The sequence below is a fragment of the Acomys minous genome (genome assembly GCF_964271855.1).
Source record: "Acomys minous genome assembly, chromosome: 10".
In the NCBI taxonomy this organism is placed as follows: domain Eukaryota; kingdom Metazoa; phylum Chordata; class Mammalia; order Rodentia; family Muridae; genus Acomys; species Acomys minous.
Genome location: NC_140491.1, coordinates 69,489,993 through 69,516,367, shown reverse-complemented (window position 1 = coordinate 69,516,367; position 26,375 = coordinate 69,489,993). Strand labels below are relative to the sequence as shown.

Genomic DNA, 26,375 nt, shown 5'->3' with positions numbered 1-26,375 from the left:
CCTATGCCTGCCTGCCTGCATGTGTGGACAGTGCGAGAATGGGAGGAACAACTGATGCACCCGGCAAGCCAGACCCGACCAGTTGTCAGCAGAGCACCAGGCAGGAGATGTAGGCTTGAGCTCAGCAAAGGCTCTGACATCTGCGAGGCTTTTGTAGGGGAGATAGGACAAAGGGGAGAGGACCGGCTGTTCTTGGTGACTTCTGAATTTCAGAAATATTCACACGTTCTTCGGTGCTACTCAAAGGTCAGGGGACAAAGGGCATGGATAGCAGGCAGGAGTTGTCCCATGCTGTCCTGGATTAGAGATGAGGGTGCTGCAGGAGGTGAGGGTGCTGCAGGAGGGGAGGGTGCTGCAGGAGGTGTGGGTGCTGCAGGAGGGGAGGGTGCTGCAGGAGGTGTGGGTGCTGCAGGAGGGGAGGGTGCTGCAGGAGGTGTGGGTGCTGCAGGAGGGGAGGGTGCTGCAGGAGGTGTGGGTGCTGCAGGAGGGGAGGGTGCTGCAGGAGGTGAGGGTGCTGCAGGAGGTGGGGGTGCTGCAGGAGGTGGGGGTGCAGCAGGAGGGGAGGGTGCTGCAGGAGGTGAGGGTGCTGCAGGAGGTGAGGGTGCTGCAGGAGGTGGGGGTGCAGCAGGAGGGGAGGGTGCTGCAGGAGGTGAGGGTGCTGCAGGAGGTGAGGGTGCTGCAGGAGGTGGGGGTGCAGCAGGAGGGGAGGGTGCTGCAGGAGGTGAGGGTGCTGCAGGAGGGGAGGGTGCTGCAGGAGGTGGGGGTGCAGCAGGAGGGGAGGGTGCTGCAGGAGGGGAGGGTGCTGCAGGAGGGGAGGGTGCTGCAGGAGGTGGGGGTGCAGCAGGAGAGGAGGGTGCTGCAGGAGGTGAGGGTGCTGCAGGAGGTGAGGGTGCTGCAGGAGGGGAGGGTGCTGCAGGAGGTGGGGGTGCAGCAGGAGATGATTGTGCTGCAGGAGGTGAGGGTGCTGCAGGAGGTGAGGGTGCTGCAGGAAGTGTGGGTGCTGCAGGAGGCGAGGGCGCTGCAGGAGCTGAGCTTGTAATTCCTTCCCCACATTGGTGTGTTCTGGCTCTCTCAAGAGCCTCCCAGGTTCCTTTGTACCTTAGAAGTGCTCCATCGATTACTGGGTGAAATTTAAAAAGTCAAACCACAGCTTTAATCCCAGCACTTGGGAGGCAGAGGCAGGCAGTTCTCTGAGTTGGAGGCCAGCCTGGTCTACGGAGTGAGTTCCAGATGGAGAAAACCCTGTCTCAAACAAACAACAAACAAACCCAAAACCTAAAGTAAAATGCAAACCCCTTCTTCCTTTGTGCAGAATGGGTTTGGATGGAGGTAGCCCTGCTCTGTTGGCCAGGTTCCCTCAGACCGTGACATGTTTAAGCATCTCCTGTGCACTGCGGACTGTGGAAGGGTAGAGATGGGGAACCCTGGCAGGGATTCAAGCTGGAAGTTGCTGTGGCAGAGGGACGTCCTGGGTTAGGAGGGTGGGTGACACTCTCAGGGCACAGTCAGCCGGGGCGTGTGGCACAGGAGAGGCGAGGCTGGAGTTGGAGCCAGACCCTGGGGAACATGGAGGGGGAGATTGAACGGGACTTCAGCCGTGATCTGACTGCGCATGTTCTCGGGCAGAGCTGGGACACTCACTCTCACGTGTCTTTGGATATGGGTGGAGTTCAGTAGGCGTGGCTGCCATATAGGCCCCCTGCTTAGGAAGCGGCAGGGCCTGGAAGCATCCTGTGTCCCTTCAGCCATCAGTAGATGTGGCAATGAATGTGGCTTTTGCTGCGTGATCTTATGTGAGCTACTTAAGTTCTCTGAGCTCCACTTCTTCACAAGATTTTTTTTTCTTTTTAACTCTGTTCACTGTATGTGTCCATGCAGGTTTGTGCATGTGAGTGCAGGTGCCCTTGGAAGAGTCATCAGACATCCCCAGAGTAGCAGTCTCAAATAGTGGTGAGCTGCCTGATGTGGGTGCTGGGACTTGAACTCAGGTCCCCTGTCACCACTGAGCCATCTCTTTGGCCCCATTATCAGAGCTTTTAAAGGCAAGCACTAGGAAGTGGCTGACAGGAGCCCAAGGAACATACTGGAAGGAGACAAGAGGCTGGAGGCTCCAGGTCGGGGTCACTTAGCCAGGACCAAACAGACTTCTAGGCTACTCTGAGTAGGTCTGATGTGAGCTCCAGTGTCCCGGGCCACTGCCACTGAGTGTTGGTTTGGACATTGCGGCTTCAAACCTACCCAGCCAGTAACTCAGAGTCACCTCCCCTGATGGAGTGGGGACACACTGCTGCTCTGGAAACTGTTCTTTTTAACATTCAAGCTGTGGCTAACCCTCACTCAAGCCAAACCACCAAGGCCACAGCTGAGGAGATAGTAAGTCAACAGTGCCTGCCCCACAGGGTGGTAGCCAGGGTCTGACAGCCAACACCTGTGTCAGAGCTGCACCCGGCTCCCGGAGCCTGTACCCCAGCTCTGGGGAGATTGAGCCAGAAAGATTCCTGCAGCTCGCTGGTCAGCCAGTCCAGGCTCAGAGAGACGCCGTGTCCCTAGAAAAATAAGGTGAAGTGCCTCTGAAAAAGATAGCAGAGGTTGCCGGGCGGTGGTGGCGCACGCCTTTAATCCCAGCACTCGGGAGGCAGAGGCAGGTGGATCACTGTGAGTTTGAGGCCAGCCTGGTCTACAAAGTGAGTCCAGGATAGTCAAGGCTACACAGAGAGACCCTGTCTTGGGGGGAAAATAAAAGAAGATAGTAGAGGTAAACCTGAAGCTGCCCCAGCACACACACACACACACACACACACACACACACACACACACACACATGAACATACATGTGCACACAGATACACATGGTCTTTCTTGTTTGTTTGCTTGTTTACATATTTTTGGTTTTCAAGACAGGACCGCTCTGACTGTCCTGGAACTCACTCTGTAGACCAGGCTGGCCTCGAACTCATAGATCCACCTGCCTCTGCCTCCTGTGTGCCGGGATCACATGTGTCCAGCACCACCCCTTGCTTGCTCACATTTAAAAAAAAAAAAAAGAACTTGCCAAGTCCATTTCTGTGCTCCTTGGGTAGTGAGGCGTCTGGTCCAGGGTGACCTGGGAGCCAGGGTTTTACCTTGTGCCCACTCAATGCTTGACTCGACTCCACCTCACTCTTCAGAAGGTTCGGGGAAGTACAGGCCCAGCTGCTCCCAGTGTGGCCACGCGGTCTCTCTTCATGTCTCTCATGTCACACAGGGCGCCTCCATCGCTTACCAGAGACCCTCGGCATTGACTGTTTTTGGTGTTTGATGTCTAGGCTGATGCACTCACAAGAGGGGCATTTGAACGCCGGATAGAACTACAAAGCAAAGGGGTAGGAAGTGCTTCCTTGGAGAACATTCGGGACTTGTAGGGCAGGGCAGCGTGACTCAGGCTTGGAAGGGTCAGTGTCCCCGGCAGAGGGGAGGTAGAGTGGGGGATGGGTGAGGGGGGGCAGAGTGAGCGAGGAAGGAGCAGAGCAGAGCCTGCAATTAGGAACCAGTTTGAGTGCAACCAGGAATCCCCAGAGACCCCTGAAGATGGACATATCTCTAAACTTGTCTTCAGGCTCGGGGGGGGGGGGGGGGGGAGAGCTTTTAAGTGTGCCGGATCCGTGTCGGGGGTTAAAAGCTCTTTTGTTTTTCTAACTGCAGAGTCTGAGTTACGGCCTCTGCCTCTGGGATCCCTAGGCAGGCAGAATGGCCAAGAGGCTCCCCCACACTCCACCCCCACCCCCAGCCAGGCCCAGAAATCAGAATTAAGGATTAGGATGGGCTTGTGGCCACATATCTGTCTTCCACTCCACCTGACTTGGATCCAATCTTTTGGGAAGTCAGTCAGGGCCTGGGCCTGGTAATTCCTTCGGCCTTGGCTTCAGGGACAATTAACAGGGACGGGTGAGGAACAGGCGCCCAGCTTAAACCTGATGCCCTGACTGCCTGAACGGGGTTCTGCTGGAGAGGCCGGAGTGCTCTGCAAAGTGCTTGCGCGGCAGGTAAACGTTCATATCCATTTGGCTTCTGTCTGAAGCAATCTTTCCCCAGGTGCCTGTGGGCACCTGTCAGGATCACACACACACACACACACACACACACAACACTCCCCGCCCCCCCTCCACCCCCTCCTACCTTCCCCCCACCCCCAGTCTGCCACACAGACTCTCCTGAATGTTCGGGAAGGTTCTGGCTTCTCTCAGGCCATCCATCCTCATTTTGGTTCCCTGTCAAAACCAGCCTAGCTTCGAGCACCAACACTGCGTGGTCCTCCCCAGTGGACTGGACACCGCGCTGGGTCCCACGTCCCAGGCATGCCTTCCGGAGACTGGAGTAGGCAGGATCAGGCTCAGCCTGAGAGGTACTTTGCAGTCTGAATACCACCACTTCCTGCCTGGCATTGCCTCGCGCCCTTTCTACTCCCAGAGACCCTGAGGGCAGCCTGCAGAGGGCAAGAGGTCGCCTCTGCTACGCAGCCAGCCTAGCCAGGGAAAATCCAGGCCTCCTGAGGCAAGTCAATGCAATTAATTGCTGGTGAAGAATTAATTGGGCGCCAGCCACAGGGAGCCACCTGGGACTGGGGCAGAGTAGCGAGCTCTCAGCTGGGAGGGCAAAAGGACAAGAGAGCTGGCTTGTGTCAAGGCTGGGGGTCACTCGAGAGGCCCCCGATCTTAGTCTGGAGACCTGGTGATCGGGGGCAAAGTGGGGGCTCAGTGTGGGGAGCGGCAAGGCTTGTTCTGGGCTAAGGTGGCATCATGTTGCTGGCACACCTGGTATAAGAGGGTCTGAGTCAGGGGTTCCCTCAGGGAGGGGGTGACCCTGAAAGGCAAGATGGGGGGGCGCAGTCTGAAGCATGAATTCCAGGCTTCTGGAAGTTGGGGTGCCACATGCGAATGATGCCTCTCGGGGCTCTTTGGGGTTCGGTTGACCCCAGGGCAGATGGCTAGATGTTTCAAGGTGGCCTTCAGGCTCACTTGGCCCCTGACCAGGACTAAAGCCAAAGCCTTTGCTGTTCTGTGCTCACCACAGGCTACAACAGCCAGGCCAGAAAGAGACCTCACACGGGGAGGGGGGCAAAGGAAGGGATGACTTGTGACGCAGACCAGAGAGCATCCTCCCTGGGCTTGGACCCACCCTGGCCATGTCCTTTGGGAGGCCTCTCTGACCGCCCTGACTCATTCTCCCTGTTCCTTCCCCGTGCTGACCACAGGTTATCATCACCTGTCCCCACCTTTCCCACCGCTGTCCTAGGCAGGGTCGGAATTGCTTTCCCATGATCACCTGGGCTTGGCACAGCACCTGCCCTGGGCCCACACCCTAACACTTCTCAGATGAAAGACGCTCCCATAGGGGCCCGAGGAGGCTCCCTGGGTGGGGAGAGTGGGTGGGGCAGGGGAGGAAATTCCCCTGCCATTGCCAAAGCCTTACCTTTTTGTATTCATGAGTGGGTTTCACATCGCCTCCAGCAGAGACTCAGGGCACAGGTGCACTCGTGCATGCATGCACGTGCACGAGCACACACACACTCACACACATTCACACACTCACACACAATACACTCACATACACACATTCACACATTCACACACACATACGATACACTCACACGCACACACATTCGCACACATTTGCACACACAATACATACATACACACAATACACACACTCACACACATAATACATTCACATTTACACACATTCACATTCTCACACACAGTACACTCACATACACACACATTTACACACTTACATACACACATACACACACATACCCCACCCCACCTGGCTGTTCCCCACTCATACCTCCATCTGCCACACGCCCACCAGGCATTTTCCCACTGATGGAGTGGGGTCATGGGTTCAGATGTGCCTCTAATCGGCACCATGCAAGAGGAAGCCCCCCCCTCCCCCCCCACATCCTTTTCTCTCCTCCCTAGGCGGTGGGGCAGGAGGAGAGCCGTGCCCTCTCTGTAGAACTTCAAAGGAGCCTGGCAGGCAGTCGGTGCAGAGAGAGATGAAAAGCTCCAGAGGACCCTATGCTAGGGAGGCCAGACTGCAAGACTGGCAGGGAGACTGGGGCCAGCCCTGCCCCCCTCAGGAAAGCCAGTGACCTGCTGTGGTGTCAGTGGGCCCACAGTGTCCCCACGCTGCTGCCCAGGGCCCACACACCTTCATACTGACTGAGGAGACTGGTACCTGCTCTTTCCTGTTCTCTCGATCGGCTGGAGGAAGCTGCCTCCACCTGGAGCAGGTCCATTTCCCCAGTGCTGGTGTCCACTGAGTAACGCACAGTGTCCATGGGACACCACACGTGAAACACTCGGCATAGCACTTGATAAATGGCAGCTCAGAGCAGTGTTTTGCCAGAGTCGGCAGGCACTGGCTGCCAAGCCTGGGAAATGTGGCAGGGTGCCAGGTCCGGGGGTACCATTTCCAGTCACAAACAAGGAGTAGGCTGTTTCCTCCTGGAACCAGCAGCTGGTTGGGGAGAAGGGGGAGCTGCTAGACCTATTGTGTGCCAGCAGCTGGTTTGGGGGCAGCTGTGAGACCTATTGTGTGCCAGCAGCTGGTTTGGGGGGCAGCTGTGAGACCTATTGTGTGCCAGCAGCTGGTTTGGGGGCAGCTGTCAGACCCACTGTGTGCCAGCAGCTGATTTGAGAGATACTACCAGACCCACTGTGTGCCATCAGCTGGTTTTGGGAGATACTCTCAGACCTACTGTGTGCCATCAGCTGGTTTGAGGGCAGCTGTCAGACCTACTGTGTGCTACCAGATGGTTTGCTGGGTAGCCCAAGATGATTTTGAACTTCTGGTCTTCCTGCCTTCAGCTCCCACACCCAGGCTGAGGACTGAGCCGGGGCTTTGTGCATGCTAGGCAGTGACTTAGACCCCTAGCCCTGAACTCTTGAGTCACACCTCACATATACTCTGGGGCCCGGGACTGTCAGAATCTCCATGTAACAGATGAGGAAACTGAGGCACAGGCATATGAGGTTGGAATACACGTGTGCTGTGTCTGCAGGGCTGTGCGTGCCTTTGTCCTGGGCCAGCAGCTCCCTGATCCTGCGCTCACCCATGTATGGTCAGCACACGAGGGGTAGCCATGATTTCAGGGGAGAGGCTGGAACTTGGGAGGTGCCACCGCAGGGTGCTCCTTGGGATTGAGAGACAGCGGGGCTCCCAGGTATGTAGGCTTAATTTGTCCCCCACCAGGCCACAGGACATCTCCATTGAGAGTGTATACCTCACCATCTCTAGCTCTGACCACCCCTAACTTTCAGTCTTGGTCTCACCAACTGCTGGATGGGACCCCACCCCTCCACCCCTGCACACTCACACCCCTGCAGTGTCGGTGTGAGGCCTGTTCAGTCCTCTGAGGTGCTGATGGAACTTCGGTGAATCTCAGAGCCTGTGGGACACTTAGGATATCAGCTCCTTGACCTGCGCACATGGAGTGGGCTGGGCAGGGTCATTCTGAAGTAGAGACTCTGCTAGGCCCAAGCTTGTAGGGAAGATGGCTCAGGAGGTACCAGGTGCCGATGCGCCCCTCTGGCTCTGCGGACATGCCAGGGACTATCGACTGTACCAAGGGAAGTTTTGATTCTCCTTTGAAACCGCCTAGCACCGTCTGCAGGACCATGTGGACCGCACGCTTCCTTGGCAGAGCCCCCTGGGTGGTACTAGCAAGCTGCGCCAGTGGCGGCAGGAGGCCGGGTTTTAAGAATCCGAAGCAAGAAAACACGCGCTGTCTGCCTTCCCACTCATGGCTCTGGCCCAGGAGGGCCTCGGCGGCGTCAGTGAATGTTTCTCTGTTGCTTTCCAGCCGGAAGCCAAGTGGAGCCCAGGAGCTGGGCCAATGCCGCCGCTGTAGGTCCAGAGCTGATCGATAAGTACTTTGCTTCTGGCCTTGGCGTCCTCAGCCTTTGCCTACCTGGGAAGCCTGGGGTCGTGGACACTCCAGGCCTGTGGATGGCCTCCACCCTTGCTCTCCTACATCCTGCCTTTGTTACTAAAATCTAGCTGATTTTCAGAACACCAAAGCCGCAGCTGTAGTGTGCCCTGTGCCTCAGAGTCTGACGAGACACACCCATGTGCCCAGCACCCTGGTCTTGCTCGTCTGGCCGGCTGGAACCACAGGAACCTCTCAGAATCTGTCAGGCCACATCCTGTGCTCCGGTGGGTTCCAGCGTTGAGTGCGGAGACACACTCAGTCATTTAATATCTGACCTGTGACTACACGGCCTGTGGCAGAGCCCAGGAACTTGATGGCAACAGTTCTTCAACTGTAGGCCTGGATCCATTGGCAGGTGGCGAAATCAATTTCCTGGGTTGCGATCAACGCTTTTTTTTTTTTTTAAATTGAACAGAGTAGAACAGAGGAGGACACAGTAGGAAACGGTGCAGCCTGCTTATCCCCCACAGCCTTCGCTTCCGATGTAAACTGTGCGTCTGTGTGTGGGCGGGTGGCACGTGTGCTACTCTGAGCCCTGGCCCACAGATCTCAAAGTCCCATCTCCAAAGCTATGCAGGGGCTGTGCAGTGTCCCCTCAAGGGGTAGGTCCTAGTGTGTGTTAGTTCAATTGGAATGCCCGTGTAGGCACGTGCTGGGGGTTTCTTTGTATATGTGCATGTATGTCTGCATGTGTGCAAGCATGTGTACACATGTGTGCGTACAGAGACCAGAGAACACTGTTCCATGCTATTCTTCAGGCTGTGTGTACCTTGTTTGTTTGTTTGTTTGTTTTTGAGATAGGGTCTCACCATGGCTGGACTCAAACTCAAAGAGATCCGCCTGAGCTGGGATTAAAGGCATGTGCTACCATGCTCAGTTTATATACTCTTTTTTTTGTTTGTTTCTAATTTGAGACCAAGTGAAGCTGAGGGTGGTGGCGCACGCCCTTAATCCCAGCACTCATGAGGCAGAGGCAGGCGGATTGCTGTGAGTTCAAGGCCAGCCTGGTCTACAAAACAAGTCTAGGACAGCCAAGGCTACACAGAGAAACCCTGTTTTGAAAAAAACAAAACCAACCAACCAACCAAACCAAACAAACAAAAAACCCAAACAAACAAACAAAAAAAGAGACCAAGTCATCAAGCTTGCCAAGTAGAAAAGATTGACCAATGAGCCCCAGGGATGCACTGTCTCTGCCTCCCCAATGTGTGTCCTTATACTTGTCTTGGCTTTGTGTGTTCCTTTGTGCGTACAAGTACATAGTGCATTCACATGGATGTGTGTGTGGGTGTGTGAGACACTGCCTGTGATGATGATGTCATTGAACATCTTCCTCCACTGCTTTTCACTTTATTGCCTCAAGACAGGATGTCACTGGGCCTGAAGCCCATCACTTCTAAGGCTGCCAACCATTAAGGTCCTGGGAGCCCCCAGTCTCTGTTCTCCAATGCATTTAGTCACGTCGCGTTTTCTTCTTCTTCTTCTTCTTCTTCTTCTTCTTCTTCTTCTTCTTCTTCTTCTTCTTCTTAAAAAATATTTTATTTAATTTTTTAAAATGTATGTGCATTGGTGTGAGGGTGTCAGATCTTAGAGTTACAGACAGTTGTGAGCTGCCATGTGGGTACTGGGAATTGAACCTGGGTCCTTTGGAAGAGCAGGCAGTGCTCTTAACCACTGAGCCATTGCTCCAGCCCCACTTCGAGTTTTCTACATGGGTGTGGATTTGAACTCAGGCCCCCAAGCTTGCAAGATGATCTGTCTCCCCAGGCCAATCTTAAGGTTTCTTCAGGGACAAACCTAACAGTCTAACAAGGATGTTGGCCATTCTTAATTGCAGAGTCCCTTTGCCAGGCAGAAAAGAAACAAGAGGCCCTGGTGGGCCTGGGTGTGTGTGTGTGTGTGTGTGTGTGTGTGTGTGTGTGTGTGTGTGTGTGTGCCCCCAGGTTACTGGTCAGATGGAGTCTATGGTGCAGCGAGGCCAGTCTGGCGGCTAACAGTAGCCGAGACAGCAGTGGGACAGTGGCAGAGGATGTGCACAGCTACCTGGCCACTGTCCCAGCTCTATCTGCCGTAACAAACAGAACCCGGAAGAAACGCGGAGCCCATCTGTGCTGGAGGAGGCATTTGGTGAACAGCAGGCACCACGGAGGGAAGCGATGGGCTCGGCACCATCTGTCCGGTACTCTGCCCTCCTGGCCTGGATGCCCTACTGCGCCCTTCAGGGTTAGGGCAAGGCAGGACCAGGGCAAGCCCCAGGAACTATAGCTTGGGACCAGGGGCCTCTTGGGGTGCATCTGAAGCGCAGGCTGGGCCCCCGGCTCGCTGCTCTGAGCTCTTAGTGTCTTCTGTCCCGCAGCCTTTCAGGAGGGGCACAGCAGGACCCCTGTGCATTAAACCTCGCTGCCTGCAGCCTGAGCGGGTCCTCAGTGCCTGTGGGAGATGTTGCTTCCTCTCTGACACCCCTTCTCCATACTAGGCTTTCCTGTCTGGTCCCCAGTACCTGGAGCCCCACTTTCACTAGGCAAGGCACTAGAAGGGTGTCCTTTGTGGAAGTCTTGGGATGCAGAGCTTACTTTTAGGGTTCAGGAGGAAGGAGAGCTGAGGTACATAGCAGGCCAACGGTTCTGTCTCCCCCCTCCCCTCCCCCTCCCCCCCACACCTTCCAGGAAGCTACTTTTCTCTGTGCAGACCTATTTTTTTCTCTGCCCTAGATCTGCTTTGTTTCCTTTGTGTGTGGTGGTGGAGAGTGCCTTGCACACCGGCCCTTCTGTGTTGTCCTGGCCAGAGTTCCCTGAGGGCAGAGTTTGGACATTGGGTCTTGGACTTAGTTTTCCCCAGAGAGACTTGTTGGGACCGTGTCCGTGAAAGAGTCTGGGAGCAGGCACAAGGACAAGAAGGCTCAGGAGGAGGAGGTGTGAGGTGTGTAGGGCTGGCAAAGGAGGAGAGGAGCAAAGGAGACTGGACAGGCCAGCAAAGCTCTGACTGCACACCTACCGCAGGGGCTCAGTGGATCCTAACAGCCTTGTGGTCTTTCACAGGCGACAAAACAGATTTGGTGAGGTGCCAGAGTGATCTGTGCAGCAACCATGCTCTGAAGCCCACCCCCCCCCCACTTGACTGGACTGAGTCCCCACCCACCTAGCACCCAGGGTGAGGGCCCTAGGGCCTCCCTGTGGGAGGTTGGCCTTCCCGTGGCTTCCAGCCTATTGCTCCCTCAGACCTCTTCCTCCTCCTCCTCCTCCACCTCCAGGAGAAGCAGGCTCAGCCTGCCTGCCGCCTTCGCCTTCGGGAGGGCCTAAGCTTCTGCCAGGATTAAGCCTTTCAAAGGGCGCGTGCTCAGGGTCCCAATGTGCGGCCGTCAATACGGCTCTCCATACCGCTCAGATCTCCCTGAGCCTTATTGAACTTCCTTCCACCCGGCCGGTCCCTCCTGAGGACTTGATATTTCAGGGCAGGACCAGGTCGGGGCAGTAGGAAAAAAACAAAGTGTCCTCACCCCCTCCCCAGCCTGTGACATCAGAGCTGCCCAACTGCTTGTGACTGACGTGTCCCTGGAGACCTGGTGCATCTCGCCAGCAGCAGACGCTGCTGCTCTGCCCGGGCACCCGGGCGGTTCCGAGCCGCCGGAACCCGGCTGCTTAGTAATGAAAGTGGCAGCCAGAGCTCTGACATCAGATGCAGACACAGATGGAGGCAGGTGGGCGCTGCCTCTGCAAATGAGCAGGAAAAGGCTTGTTAAACAGAAAGGCGGCGTGGGCCAGGCGGCCCCCGGAACGGGACTGTCAGCGATCCTGTAAATACTCAGCTCGGCCGGGACCAGCACCGTCCTTATTTCAAGGCAATTTAACCAATGGGACTTCAGACTCCCAAATCGAGAATGTTATTAAAAAAGAACAGAGGCTGCTCTGGCAGCCCGGCGCTCGTTGGTACCCGAGTCACACCCATCACACCCGAAGCCTGCCCTGGGCTCCTGAGCCTCCCATGAGATTTGGATTCAGGGTTCCCAGGCCACACCCCCTCGATCCTGCCAGGAGTGTGTGACTTGGGGAGTAGAGCTGTGTGGGAGGTGGGAACCTAGGGGTCCAGGCTAATGTGAAGAGTTGCTTAACAACTTGAGAATGGCTGGGAGAGGTGACACACGCAGGTAATCCCAGCAGGAGGATTGCAATGGGTTGCATAAGTGAGGAGGGCAGAGCGAGACCCTGTCTAAAAACAAAGAAACAAGGGCCAGGCGTGGTGGCGCATGCCTTTAATCCCAGCACTCGGGAGGCAGAGGCAGGCGGATCACTGTGAGTTCGAGGCCAACCTGGTCTACAAAGTGAGTCCAGGACAGCCAAGGCTACACAGAGAAACCCTGTCTCAAAAAACCAAAACCCCAAAGACACAAAAGAGGCAACAACACCAATAAAAGCTCCAAGAATATACCCATCCTCTTTCCTTCCCTCTTTCCCCTCCTTTTCTCTCTCTCCTTCCATTTTAAACTTTCTTTGTCTCTCTTATTTGAGGCAGCATTTCATGAATCTCAAGTTGATCTTAGGGTTTCAGTGTAGCCCCAGGTGACTTTGACTTTCTTTTCTTCCTGCCTCCTCTTCCTCCTAATGCCATGCCTCCATGCCTGGCTCAGGCAGTGACAAAAACCCAAAACTCATGAAAAGACCAGGCAAGCACTCCGTCGTCAGCTGGGCACAGCCTCAGGTACATGCCTCCTGGTGAGAGCCAGGAAAGGCTCACCCCAGCACCCACAGCAGAAGTGGGCCTGCCAGTGGTAACTCCTCCTTGTGGGGACATTCCAGGGATCTGGGTGGGTCAGTCAGCCCTGCCTCTGGCCACCACAAGCTCCCGAGACCCTGGTCTGCTCCAAGTCTCAAAGCCAGGAGTTCTTGAGGAAAGTGGATGGTCTGCCCCACCCCCACCCCCATCACATCCCTGTATCCTATGCTGGCAGGCCCGGGGGAGCCTGTGCGGAAGGGTGGGAGTCAAGGGCTGGGGTCCTGAGGCCAGTGGCTCCAATGCTCTGTCTCATTTTCCCCCTGCAGGTGTTTCAGCGCCGGGAGGATGGCTCTGTGAACTTTTTCCGAGGCTGGGAGGCGTACCGGGAGGGCTTCGGCAAGCTGACAGGGGAGCACTGGCTGGGTGAGCATCACACGCTGGGGCCATTGCATACACTGCCCGGTTCACAAACAACAACAAAAAGCCTTTTAAGGCTGCTCCAGCGATGGAGGCGGTGAGAAGAGAGCCAAGTGGGTCCCACGGGCATGGGCTGTTAAGTGCGAAGGGGAGAGCTGGGTGAAGTGGCCCTGGCCCCCCCCAGGAGGCAGGAGGACCCCAGTTCCAGGCCAGCCAGACTGATCTCTGTAGTTGAAGACGAGCGAGAAAAATGAAAGCAAAAAGTTACACATGATGGCTCATGCTCGTAACCCTAGCACTGGGGAGGCTGAGGCAGGAGGATCGCTACCAGTTTGAGCCCAGCCTGGTGTGCGTAGGACTTCGAGACCATACATGCAATGATATTAAGACCCTGTCTCAACAAGAAACCAAAAGCGCCAGGAGATCCTCAGCAGGTAAGGGTGTTGCCCCTAAGCCTGGTCCCTGTAGTTTAGATCTCAGGATTCTCATGTGGAAGGTGGGGGGAGGGGCTGTCCCAGGAAGCCATGTCCTGTTTGAGGACTGTCTAGGAGCCCCTCTACAGTCCTGAGTTACACCAGCCAGGAGAGGAGGGTCCTGTTCCCGTCACCCACCTGCCTACAGTGATGAGCCTGAAGTTCAAGAGACGAGGCCACATGTCCCATCATGCACGCTGGGTGTGGGAGCCCAGGCAGGGAGGGGACGTGGCATGCTTTATGACATTTTAGGAGAAGGGACTGCAGACGGGGATGGGTGGGAAAGTCCTCCTCACCGTCCCCCCCACCCTACCCCACCATGTTGTGTTGTGTCATCCATTTGTCTCTTTAAGCCTTGGGATTCCGTGGGGTGGTTATGTGAAGGAAAAGTGGTGGCAGCCGGTTACAGGCTCTGTCCCCGCTTCCCACCCATGAGCTTTGAGCAGGGTTGGCGTCTCGCTGCTCGCTGCCGCTCGGTGGCATCTTAATTGAAATCTATCAGCAGCTGCAGAAGGTGGGGAGGAAGCATTTAAGCAGGGCCTTGATTAGCTCTGCACACGAGAAGCCCTGACAAGAATGTCAACCGTGAGGCCCTCAGCATCCCTGTGGCGTCGTCACCTCTGCTTTTCTACCCCTCAGTCACCTTCTCATTGAGGGCTTCTTCTGTTCCTATTGATTTATGGATGCTCTTTATATATTGTGGCTGTGGATACACAGCACACATACTTGCCTTCATTCATTTGCCTTTCAGCTTTTTCCACTATTGCTTATTTCCTGAAGTTTTAAATTTTTTTTTGTATGTGTAGGTGAGGTGCTATGGATGCAGGTAGGTGTGTGTGTGTGTATGTGTGTGTATGTGTGTGTGCACACGCGCGTGTGCGTGTGCAAGCGCACCAGAGGTTGACCTCAGATGTCTGTCATTCCTCAGGCACTATTTACCATGTTTTAAATTAATTTTATTTGGTGTCATTTATTGTATATGCGTGTGTGTGTGTGTGTGTGTTTGTGTGTGTGTGTGTGTGTGTGTGTGTGTGTGTGTGTCCGTCCCATGGTGTGGAGACCAGAGGACACCTTGTGAGAGTTAGTTCTCTCTCTTATGCTAAGGACTGAACTCAGGTTGTCAGGCGTGGCAGCAAGCACTTTTGCGCACTGAGCCACCTAGCCAGCCCCCTTATACTCTTTAATGTTGTGGCATCCATTCGTCTCTTTAAGCCTCGGGATTCCGTGGGGTGACTGTGTGCGGTGTGGGGTCCTCTGTCACTCTGAGGGACAACTGTATCCTAGCTCCCAGTTCACTGTTCAGGGAGTCAGAGCTACAGCTGGCAGAGATCCTAGGTCAATGAGAGCTGGAGAGTCCTAGAGTAAAAACAGAGGGATGCTCTGGTCCACCCCACGCCAGGGAGCTTGTCCAGCAGCCCCAGTGCAAGGCACCAGGAAGGCACACCCAGATCCCAGTGCTGTTCGCCCCAACTGTGGCATGTATGTGACCATGTAGTGATAGAAAGGGTCTCTTGGCATCCCGCCGGGGCTGTGTCCACCGTATCCTGTTCCTGGGAAATGCAATCTGTCTTGGCTAAGGCCAGGCGTGTGGGCCCTTCTGCCTGGGTTCAAATCCCAGCTCTGCTGCTTGCCAGCTGTGTAATCCGGCCAGGTAACTCGACCTCTCTAAGCCTTCCTCTTCCACCCGTACAATGGAGCATCGTTGTGCCCGGCTCGCTCCATCCTTTCACAGCAGCCAGCTCTGGGCAGCGTGCAGTGGGCTGTCCTGAGGCTCTGTAATTAACCGTGTTCCGATGTCGCCTGATTGATCGCTGTGCAGGAAGCGCTTAGAATGGTGCCTGGCTTCTAGGTAGGCGCTGTTGTCACTGTCAGTCACCTGATGCCCGTGCGTCTGCCCATCATCCCTGCACAGGTGTGCAGGCCACGCCAACAGGGGGGAGAGCAGCTTGCTCTTTGGTGGCACAGACCAGGCAGGGAGGCGGGATGAGGTGAGGTTGTCGGCTCTAGCAGCGCCCAAAGCCCACACCCTCCAGGTCTCTGGGCTGAACTGAGTCAGCAGCTCTGAGTGAGGTGAAACTGAGGGACAGGGATCTTGCCTGGAGAAAAGACCACGGCTGAGCAGGGGAGGCTCCACAAAGCTCCTGTGCACGCAGTAACCCAAATACTAGCCCCCGGGGAGAGACGGATGGAATACTATAGGCGTGCGAACCTGTGAGGCGTTTAATTAAATGCCCTCTTAATCAAGGGTTGATCTCGATGGCGAGGAAGTGCCCTGCTTGTGTGAGACCCTGGGATGGCCCAAGGGCCAGAGAGCAGGAACATGGGAGGGAGGGAGAGAGGGAGAGAGGAAGGGGGTGGGGTCACAGGGGTGTGCAGAACCAGGACCGGGGATAGCAGGACATGCAAGCACTGCCTTGGAACGGAGAAATAATTATTGAGCATGTGTCCTGCCTGGTCCCGCTGTGCCCACTGGGGTTGCAGCAAACACTGACTGTAGAGTTGTGTTTAGGGAACTAAACTGGCAGGGCAGGGAAATTCACAAAGAACCAGCAAGAACCATAATGTTAGGCCAGGTGTGGTGGCGCACTCCTTTAATCCCAGCACTCGGGAGGCAGAGGCAGGTGGGTCGCTGTGAGTTCGAGGCCGGCCTGGTCTACAAATCGAGTCTAGGACCCCCACCCTGTCTCGAAAACCAAAACAAACAAACAAACAAAAAAGAAGAAAGAGATGCCCAGGTCAGCATGGGAGACCAGCCGCCTTCCTAAGGCTGAACAAAAAGGCAACAGAGTGATAAGGCTAGGGATGTGCCGCCACCATCCCCTCTGAACTGCAAATCCCAGCCATTTCTACCATCTGTCACCTCAAAATGCCTACACTTGGGGGACTGTGGAGATGGCTCAGTCCATAAAGAGGACCTCATTTTGGATCTCCATACCCATATAAAAAAACTAGATGTGGCTGGAGAGATGGCTTAGCGGTTAAGAGCACTGACTGCTCTTCCAGAGGGACGTGGGTTCAAATCCCAGCACCCGCGTGGCAGGCCACACGTGTCTGTCACTCCATCAACTGACACCCTCACACAGACACACATGCAGACAAAACACCAATGCATATTAAAAAAAAAAAAAAGATAGCCGGGCATGGTGGTGCACACCTGTAATCCCAGCACTCGGGAGGCAGAGGCAGCTGGATCTCTGTGAGTTCAAGGCCAGCCTGGTCTACAAAGCGAGTCTAGGCTGGGTGCAATGGCACATGCCTGTAATCCTAGCGCTGAGGAGGTAGAGATGGGGGGGGGGTACAGGGCTCCCTGCGGCTCCCTGCCCATGCAGCCTGGCTGAATCAGTGAGCCCCAGGTTCAATGAGAGACCCTGTCACAAAGTAGAAAGAGGTAAAGGAAGACACCAGACATTGACATGTGTGTGACATTCCAACACACACACACACACTACATTTGGAAAACACTGCCCAACATAATAAAGTGAGCACACAAACCCAGACGTGACAACTACCACTAAGTCTTTAGCTTCCTGCCAAAATCCTGCCTTCAGGGAGGAGGAGGTGGCCCAGAGCACAGAGTGCACACTTGGCAGTTGTCCTCAGGTCCCCTTTGTGTGTGTGTGTGTGTGTGTGTGTGTGTGTGTGTGTGTGTGTGTGTGTGTGTGTACACACACCTCTGGGTCCCTTGACTTCTTCATCTTTCTCCCCTCTGCCTCCTCAGGCCTCAAGCGGATCCACGCCCTGACGACACAAGCAGCTTATGAGCTTCACGTGGACCTGGAAGATTTTGACAACGGCACCGCCTACGCCCACTACGGGAGCTTCGGTGTGGGCTTGTTCTCTGTGGACCCTGAGGAGGATGGCTACCCACTCACGGTGGCCGACTACTCGGGCACTGCAGGTGAGGCTCCCGGTGCAGCAGGGAGTGCTGGCCTGCTAGGTCAAGCTCCTCTGCTCTCCTGGGGTCAGGATCTAGGCCCTAAGTGTCCTTGGGTCCTCACCCCTGCGACCCTATGGAGCCTGGGTGGTTTACCCATTTCACAGAGTGAAGAGGCCAGGCGAGCGCTGGGGTTGGCTTCTGCGGGGCTGTTAAGCTGTAGATGAGACCTCCTCGGAGAGTCAGAAAGCTGAGAGGAGGGTAGGGACAGTCTGGACACAGGAACAGCCAGAAGGCTGCATGCGGCAAGGGGCTGGCAGGTGGGCTGCCTGGACACATGGGTTTGAAGGGTGGCGTGGTTGGTTTGATAGTGTTCTGGGGTCCGTGAGTCCTTCTGCCCACGTGTCCACCCCTGTGTGCACATGCTGTGTGCAGGTGACTCCCTCCTGAAGCACAGTGGCATGAGGTTCACCACCAAGGACCGCGACAGCGACCACTCGGAGAATAACTGTGCCGCCTTCTACCGAGGAGCCTGGTGGTACCGCAACTGCCACACGTCCAACCTCAACGGCCAGTACCTGCGTGGCCCTCATGCCTCCTATGCCGATGGCGTCGAGTGGTCCTCCTGGACTGGTTGGCAGTATTCGCTCAAGTTCTCAGAGATGAAGATCCGGCCGGTCCGAGAGGACCGCTAGACTGGCCCGCACTGTCTAGCGCCACTGTCCTCTGGTTATGTCTAAGTCCCCACACATCTCACCCAGTGCCCACTCCATGCCCGCTGCTGCAAGAACACCTCTGCCCACCCGTGCATGGCTGACCCGCTCTTCATTAGGGCTGGCCCTGAAACTCAGCTCCCTAGGCCAGTGACATCCCTTCCCAACCAGGCCCCTGTTTATCCGCTGACACGATCCTCTTGTTTCTACCAGTGGGGCTGGCACCTGGCAACCCCAAATCCCACGTGCCCAGACCTCGGCCCCCACGCTTTGCCTGCTGCTTCCTGGCAGGACAGCATTCCCCCACTTTTCCTGGCTTTGCAAGAACATCAAGAATGGGGGGGCAGACAGCACACCGGGCCCCTCCAGGAGATGGGAGTGGAAGGCTCAGACCTTCCTGCATCTGACACCTGCCTGTCTGCCCTAGTGCCATTCCCTCAGGGCCTGGAGACCCCACTTGTTACCAGAGGACCTCCAGTAGCTGGGGCGGCTGTCACCTGTGGCCAACTCAGCTGGGGCACAGCTGTCTACAAAGCCCCAAGGCAGGGACCAGTCCCGAGGCTACCCTTTCCTGGGGTCGGTTTCTATTCTCATGGCTGCTTTCAAAGTTCACCACTTTCGCACTCAAAGGAGGTCCACCCCGCCTCCTGCATGGCAGCCTCGGCTCCTGCCCCACATCACCTGCCCGTGAGGCAGGGGTAGGACTGGCGTAAGCCAATGAGAACCTCTTGGGGTGGGGCTGTGCCAGGCTTTTGTGCTCTGCCAACCTCCACGGACTGACTCTAGGATCTTTCAGATGCCACAGGGTAGAGTCAAACCAGTCCTGGGACTTGCCATGGCCCAAGGCTGCCATCTCTGCAGAAACGCTGCCCCCTGCCGGTGATCATGGGCACTGCCATCTGGGCCTAACTGGGGGCAGGAGATCAAGGCACCGATGGTGTTGGACATCTGGACATTTCCTTATCTGGCCTTCTCAACACCTACACCCCACTGTTCCCACCCCCCATTTCAGGTGATCCCCCCCAGGAAGGTAGGCTGCAGCTTCAGCCCTCAGCTTCCTGCTTGGTAACTGAGATGATTCTGGGTCCTATGGGAAGCTGATAGGGGCTTTGAAAGGGCTGGAAGTTGGGACAGTGATGGTGACCCTCCTCTGGCAGGAGGAGGGGACACCTAGAGGCAGATAGGCCAGGACCTGTGCCTCTTCCTTCTGCCAGACTCTTACCAAAGCCTGAACCCCCACTAACAGACAGACTGTACGACCTGCTCAGCCATTCACGTTGGGCCTCGGGTCCTCAACAAGGGTCCATAGCACATCTGTGCGGGTCAAAGCCGTCCCGGGTGCTGGACAAGACCGGTTGTTGCTTACTTGGTCCCAAACTGGTATCAAGAAATGTGATTGCAGCCCAGAGCCGCCACGGTTCTGATGGGACAAGGGCCAGCCACACAGGAAAGTCCCTTCTTATTCCTTCTCTGTCCTCGGCACCTGGCACTTAGTCTCATCACAGAGGTTGTTGGGAGCCACCTGAGTCCCGGCAGACGCTCCCGCCCCCGAGGCTGGTGTGGAATGGCTTCTGCTGCCAGCTGCCTCTGTAAGCGCTGCTCAGAAGTGCCGAGCGCTTTCTGATGTGGTATCAAACAAACCCCTGCGAGTGAAGTAACTGAGTCACAGATGTGAGTGTGCGACAGGAGGCACGGGCTACTGGCCAGAGCTGGGCTGCAGGACACGGGAGCTGCCATTGGGTAGGTGAGGGGTGGCATGCATCTGGTCATACTGGAGGCCAGAGCCCCTCAGAGCCCAGCCACTGACCACCCCAGGGACACACCAAGCATACCGCCCCCCCCCCCCCGCAGGCCAGGCTAGGACTCTAGGGTATGGCTTTGCCAAACTCTGGCTGAGTGGGCACAGAGTGGGCAGAGACCAGGACGACAGCCCTACCTTTACCTTCCTAGTTTGCACCCTCTAGCACACTGGGGGCCACAGCCTCCAGCCCTGGCTTGAGTTCACTGATCTGATGTCTTGGTAGACAGCTGTCACCTGGGATCAGAGTGACCGCAGGAATGCTGGGAAAGCTGAGGTCACTGATGCACCAGACCTACTTTGGATCGGCAGTGGAATGCCTGACCTGAGTCCCACCACGTCACTTGGCCAAGGCACATTGCTTTTCTTCTCGAACGAGGTCTCCACACCCCACACTAGGGTCCTGGCACTGTGGCAGTCTCTACTTTGTAAAGCACCAAAACTTCTTTCCAAACCCAAGCATCAAAACTTGTGGATTCTACCAACGCTCTCAAAATTGGCCACACCTGAGTCGTGCCAATGGCCACCTAGCCAGCGGGCAGTAAGCACACAGCACCTTGGTTCCCCTGCAAGCCTGTGCTGGTGGGAGATCAGTTAAGAGTGGTGAGCCTCTCCTGTGGCATTAGTGGCTCATGTGAGCAGGGCACTAGTGTTGGCAGGCATCACCAGTGCCTGTCTTGTTCCCGCCACCTCATCCTTGTCACCTCAAGCCTCCTGGTGGAGTACGGGTGTCTGTGGCCAGGGTCACTGCAGGTCCTGACCCCCAAGCAGCACTCCTGGGAGAGAGCAGGGCTTTGGCTAACCAGAAAGTCTGCGAACAACAGTGTGAGCTTCCACCTTCAACCAAGATGACTTGGCCCCTAAAGCAGGAGGTGTGGACAAGGGACAAGGCCCATGGCTGCCCTGATCCCTGTCCTGTGAGCTGAGGAGCGCTGTGTTGGCAGAAGATTCCTGGAACCCAGAACTGTGATGAAACAGCACGGGGCCAAGAGTCTGGGGGCCTCTGAGAGCCTCTGGTTTCTTCATCTGCCTTTGGTGAAGGTTGCCCCAGGCTTTGAAGGCCCAATAACAGTAGGGGTCCATAAATCCAGAGGCCTGGAGGCAAGCACCCTGGAACTGGGGGTGGAGGAGGCTGGCTGTGATGAGCAGGCAGGTGCAGTGGGGCCCTGGGGCTGGGGAGGAGCAGTGTAGCACCCCACAGGCAAGTAGCATGGGACAGTTGCTACTTGGGGCTATGTACACTTGCTGTTTTGTGTATCCCTGTCTATTTCAATAAAGTCTTGTGGTGACTCAGTGTCAGCATTCACCTACAGCCCTGCCCCACCCTCCTTGTCACAGCAGAGCTAGGTGGGTGCCCAGTATTCTGGGTCCTCTCTGCTCTGCTCCCAGGTGGCTTTGTGCTTCCAAGGAGTTAGTTACTGGCTAAAGACAGCCAAGCCTGGGCGGCCTTCCATGTGGGTCGCACCCAGCAGGGCTGCTGTCCTGGAGACTTGGTCTCATGGGTTCACCCAGGCTGGCTCTATCTGTGCATGCCACAGGTGTCTCTGTGATGATAAACTGTCCCTACGGGGGATGTGTCCTGGGTTCTGAGGATGCTCTGAGGAACTAATTAACTGTCATTTATTCCTTAAGCCAACTGATGCTTCAGTTTAAGGCCCAGGTTATTTCATGAAAGGCAGTGTTGATTGAGTGCCCGTGTTCTAGGAAGCACACGGGTGGAGGAGGCATCAGCATGGGCCGTCTCTTGGAGAGGCATCCTCACTCCGGCACTCCGGGGGTGTCCTGAGTCCGTGTCCACAGGACACTGGCGGCTTCTATGCCGCTAAAGCCACCACCACGGTGCTTCCCTCAAGCTGAGCCACTCTGCCTGTGGCTCCAAGAGCCATCTGAATAGGTCTTATTGAGCCAGTCCCACAGAGCTTTCTAGAGCTTACAAGGGGCTTAGGGACCAGTCACCAACAGGCCACAGTACCAAGGGAAGAGATCTCCCCCAGGGCCCTGTGGGGAGACTGGAGAGGCCCGAGTGGTGGTGAACACTTGTGGGAAGGGCACCCTGCTGGCCTTGCCATCCTCAGGGTGTAGTGGATCCGCATGGCTTTCATGACAAGCCTGTTGTGACATCATCAATTTCAGAGGTTCAGGGCTGCCTGAGATCATAGCCATATGGACTTCCGGGATGGGTCCTGTTCTGCCTGTGAGGGTACAGCTCAGACTGGCTGTCATATTTCCTTTCACACCCAGTCCCCGCCCCAAAACAAGGATGCATGCAGAAGTCAGACTATACTCAGCTCAGATGGGCTGCACAGAGCCCTGTACCCTCAGGATTGCAACCCAGGGAGCCTTAGAACTTTCTGGAAAGCTGACCCCTGCCCTTTCTGCTTCCTCCTGCAACACTGCTTCCTGCTCTGCTCGGCCTCTGACTTTGGGGACAGACTATCAGGTGGTGCTGGAGCTGTGGCCTGAGGGGGGCCTGATTGGTCCTGGGGCTCTAAGCCCTGAACCCCTCAGAAGCAGGAACTTCTGCCCAGTTACTCTTCCCCTAAGGCTCCGTAAAGGAGGCTGTATCACACACCACAACACCTCACAGAGGAAACTGGGTGTCCAGGACACTCCAGTCCCCACAGCAGTGAGGAGGGTGCCTCTGTACGCCCACCCTCTCTGGAGGGAGACGGAAAAAAGGCAGCGCCGTCAGGGTCCTCAAGCGTGGGCCTCCCTCCATGTCTCCACCCAAGGTTTCTAGGTCTGAGCCCCGCACTTCACAGGCGATGATGCTACCCTCTCCAAGGGCGGCGCCCACCACTCTCGTCAGACCACATCCTGTTTGCCTGGTGTCTTTGTCCTGCGGCTCACAGCGCCCCCTCCTTCACCACCATCAGCCCCAAAGGTATCCTAGGGCCAGGAATGCACAGCAATCAGGCAGTCAGGGGGGGGCCACGACACCAGGGATCTTCATAAAGCAGGGAACCCCCAGAGCCATGCGTACTGGCCCAGGACCTGAGCAGCTCTGCCTGGCCTTGGGACCCAGGGACCCAGCTTGCCCTCCTTAGAACAAACAGCCCACAGCACAGTGAGTACAGCAGGGGACTGGAGGACAGGCTCTCCAGGTGAGCTAGGCACAGGCAGGCATGGCACCTGGAACACAGGGGTGGTGGTGGGGGGCAGTGAGGGAGGACATATTGTGGGAGACCCCACAGCTTCATCCTATGCAAAAGTCCTGCCAATGCTAGCCAGCCCTAGCTGCCAGCCAGGAAGCATTAGTCTCCTAAGATAAAGACGATTCCTTGGAGAGGAGGGAATGAAGCTTGTCTGCCCTGGCGGGGGGGGGGGGGTGCCCTCTCCACCGGGGCCTGAGGAAGCCCCTTTAGCAGCAGCAGACTGGAAGCTATGCCAGCCCCTAGGGACTCAGGGTGGGGGGGTGGGGTGGGCTTAGTAAGCTGGATTTGGGTGGGAAGCAGAGCTGCTTTTGTTGTTGTTGTTGTTGTTTGAAGCCTTTCTGGCTGAGCTGGCTTCTTTGAAATGTTTTCAAGGGAGCCGTTTTCTGGAGAGAATTCCTCCCCTCCCCTTCCATCCGAGCTTCAGGGGGTTCCTCAGAGGATGAGCCAGCCTGGCCCTGCTCACCCATGGTCACTGCGGAACAGACTTCCTCTGGGAGGGAAGGGGACAGTTCCCAACAAGGGCTGTATGTGTGTGTGTGTGTGGGGGGGAGGCCTGGAGACAGTGGGAGAGTCATGGGGGGGGGGACAGAGTAATGAGGGTGCCTTGAACTCTTGTCTCCCCCCCTCCTTGTTAAGCTGTAGGATCTAGCACACTGGGAAACCACACCGACATTAGAGCCCAGAGGCCCCACTCTCTAGCTATGTGGTAGGACGCAGTTAGCTGCAGACAGCCTTACTGTGAGGACCAGTCATTCATGTGAGTAGTCTCTAGCCCAGAGCCTGCCCTGTCCAGTGAGCCCAGTGGGTGTTGGCTGTCCCCAGCCCTCCCACTGGCTCCTTCCCAGGTAGGTGTCTGAGCTAACCAAGGCCCAACAGCTCCATTTTCCCCTCCCAGGAGCAACTTATTCTTGAATTGGGAAGACAGTGGGGTTTCCCAGCAGACTGGCTAGACCTATTCATTATCAAGTCAAAAACGCGGCTGCGTCTCACTCTGCCCGCGGCCCAAGAGTCAATAATTATAATAGAAAATTGAACCCAAATGCACACAGCCCTGAGGGCCACCCGGGTACCTCTCCAGGCCAGCTGGCAGCTGTGCTGGTATTCTAGCACTGAGCCACCAAGGCAGCAAGCAGCTCCCTGGCTCCAGGTGAGAGACCCAGCCTAATCGGTGCAGCCAGCTTGCGTGGAGGCTCAGAAAGCCTGCTGTCCTGGCTGCTAGGGAGGCAGGCTAAGCTGAGCCAGCACCTATTCCTCCAGAGTCCGCCCAGGCCTTGGGAAGGCCAGGGCCAAATGCTGACCACTAACCCCCTCCTCTCCCTTCTCTGCTCAGATGAGGAGCCTCGCCTCTTTGCTCTACTTCCTCCTGCTGCCACTGAGTGCCTGCTTTCCCCTGCTGGACAGAACGGGACCCACAGATGTCGGTGACATCGGAACCAGGATGAGCTGGGCCCACCTGGCTGAGGGACACAGACCCCACTCAGTGCAAGGTCCTTCCCAGTGGCCGAGAGTACTGCAGCCACAGGCCCTGCTCGTGGTGGCCAAGGAGCTGCGGGCCTCACGCAGGGAGCACACGGGTTTCCGCCTAGGGAGGCAAGATGGCGGCAGCGAGGCTACGGGGTTCCTGCCCACTGACTCTGAGAAGGCCAGCGGCCCCCTGGGGACTCTGGCAGAGGAGCTTAGCAGCTACAGTAGGAGGAAAGGGGGCTTTAGCTTCCGCTTCGGCCGGTGAGGGCCTGTGTGACTCTGCCCTGTCTGTCTGTCCACTGTCTGTTGCTGTCCAACAGCAAGAACCCAGACTTGGAGAGAGCAATGGTCTACCATAATGAACTAGTGATAGATAGATGTGTTCAACTTTTCGTTTCTGACTTTGCTAAAGTGAAAACCGTGGGTGGTGTTTTTAAAAAATGAACAATCAACCAACCCCGCCCCCCCCCAAAAAAGACAATGTGTTCGTGTCCTTGTCCCAGCCGGTAACTCAGGCAGCTGTCTATCTCGGCCTCCCTCTTTGTCCATTGGTCTGATGGGAGCATCCCTCAGGCCCAGGGGCAGGGCGCTGAGGCTGTGATGGGGCTATGAACACAAGGGCCTCCGCTGCTCGTTTGTCGGTAGGTGGACTGAGAAATTACAGCGGGAAATCAAAGTTCTGACAGTCCCCACAGGGACGCTGGTAGCTGACATCTGAAGTGGCACACTGTGAAAGAGCACACTCCACTGTGTATGGAATGTGGGTCTGAAAGTTATAAATGAAGGGGGGAAAAAAGCCAACACACCCAAACACAAACAAACCCAAAACAGTAACTGTGTCCTCCATCCCATTAGCACAAGATGCCTCTGGCAAGAAAGCCCTGGGGTGGGCGGCAGCGGGTGACAGTGGCACCAAGCTGCCCTTCAGGTGGCCTGAGCATCCCCTCTGGCAACTGGCCATGTCCAAGGTAGTGTTTGCCACGCCAAGGGCCTCATGGGAACCGAACTGTGATTTTCTTTTCTTTCTTTTTTCTTTTTCTTTTTTTTGCTAAGCAAGGTTGAGTTTCAAATACCCAAACTAGGAGTGTACTGTGTGTATCTTTTGAAATAAAAGTTGTAACAACTGCAGCATCATAATGGAATGCTGGCCTTCTCTTTCTAGGTCCTCTGGGCCCCAGAAACTTCTTTTCTTGAGCTCCTGGAGCCTTCACTTTGGGGAGATGGAAATCAGGCTGTCTGTACCCCGCACACCTCTCCTAGCAGCCCCTTAATTGGCAGCTGGGCGAAGGCACAGGGAGATACGGCACAGGCTGTCTCCCTCTCCACTTGCCTGTTCCTTATGTTTCTCAGGATGAGTGTGAGGGAAACTGCCTCCCCCTCCCTCCCCGACATCTCCACCTGGGGGAAGTAAGGGGAGGTGTAAGTGTGCAGGGGGGACAGGCTCAGTCTGGGCTGTGTGCGTGCGGGCCCGGGGCCAGGCAGAGCATCCCTTTCAAAGGCTGCTGAATGGTCCACATCCCATCCCGGGTCAGCCACACCCGTCAGAAGCAGCTCACTCCAGGGCTGGCTGTGACTGCAGAGATGAGAACTTATATTGATGTTTCTATGGCAACATCTCCCCTCCTCCTCGCGAGTGGCGGCTTGCCCCTGTTCACAATTGAATAATTTTCCATTGAGCTGTCACAATTAATTGGTGGATTTTTATTAGCCTTTTAGAACCACACTGGGCCAGGCCCAGCTTGGCACCTCACAGTATTCCGGTGTTTTCCATTCTATTAGTGACTTGCGTCCTCAGTAGC

At 56.0% G+C, this 26,375-nt stretch overlaps 2 protein-coding genes across 2 annotated transcripts in view; both read left to right on the top strand.

Annotated features, from left to right (window-relative positions):
• Positions 1–20,002, top strand: part of FIBCD1 (fibrinogen C domain containing 1) — a 32,871-nt gene extending 12,869 nt beyond the window's left edge. The window contains exons 5-7 of the mRNA XM_084797538.1: positions 13,009–13,105; positions 17,291–17,470; positions 17,882–20,002. Of these exons, the coding sequence (XP_084653664.1) occupies positions 13,009–13,105; positions 17,291–17,470; positions 17,882–18,141 (537 nt within the window). The 3' untranslated portion in view covers positions 18,142–20,002. The remainder of the gene's footprint in view (positions 1–13,008; positions 13,106–17,290; positions 17,471–17,881) is intronic.
• Positions 20,003–22,824: 2,822 nt separating this feature from the next.
• QRFP (pyroglutamylated RFamide peptide) lies at positions 22,825–26,142 on the top strand. The gene is made up of 2 exons (XM_084798530.1): positions 22,825–22,841; positions 24,443–26,142. Exon 2 carries the CDS (start codon positions 24,443–24,445, stop codon positions 24,839–24,841), a length of 399 nt encoding a protein of 132 aa, XP_084654656.1. The 5' UTR covers positions 22,825–22,841; the 3' UTR covers positions 24,842–26,142.
• The last annotated feature ends 233 nt before the right edge of the window (positions 26,143–26,375 follow it).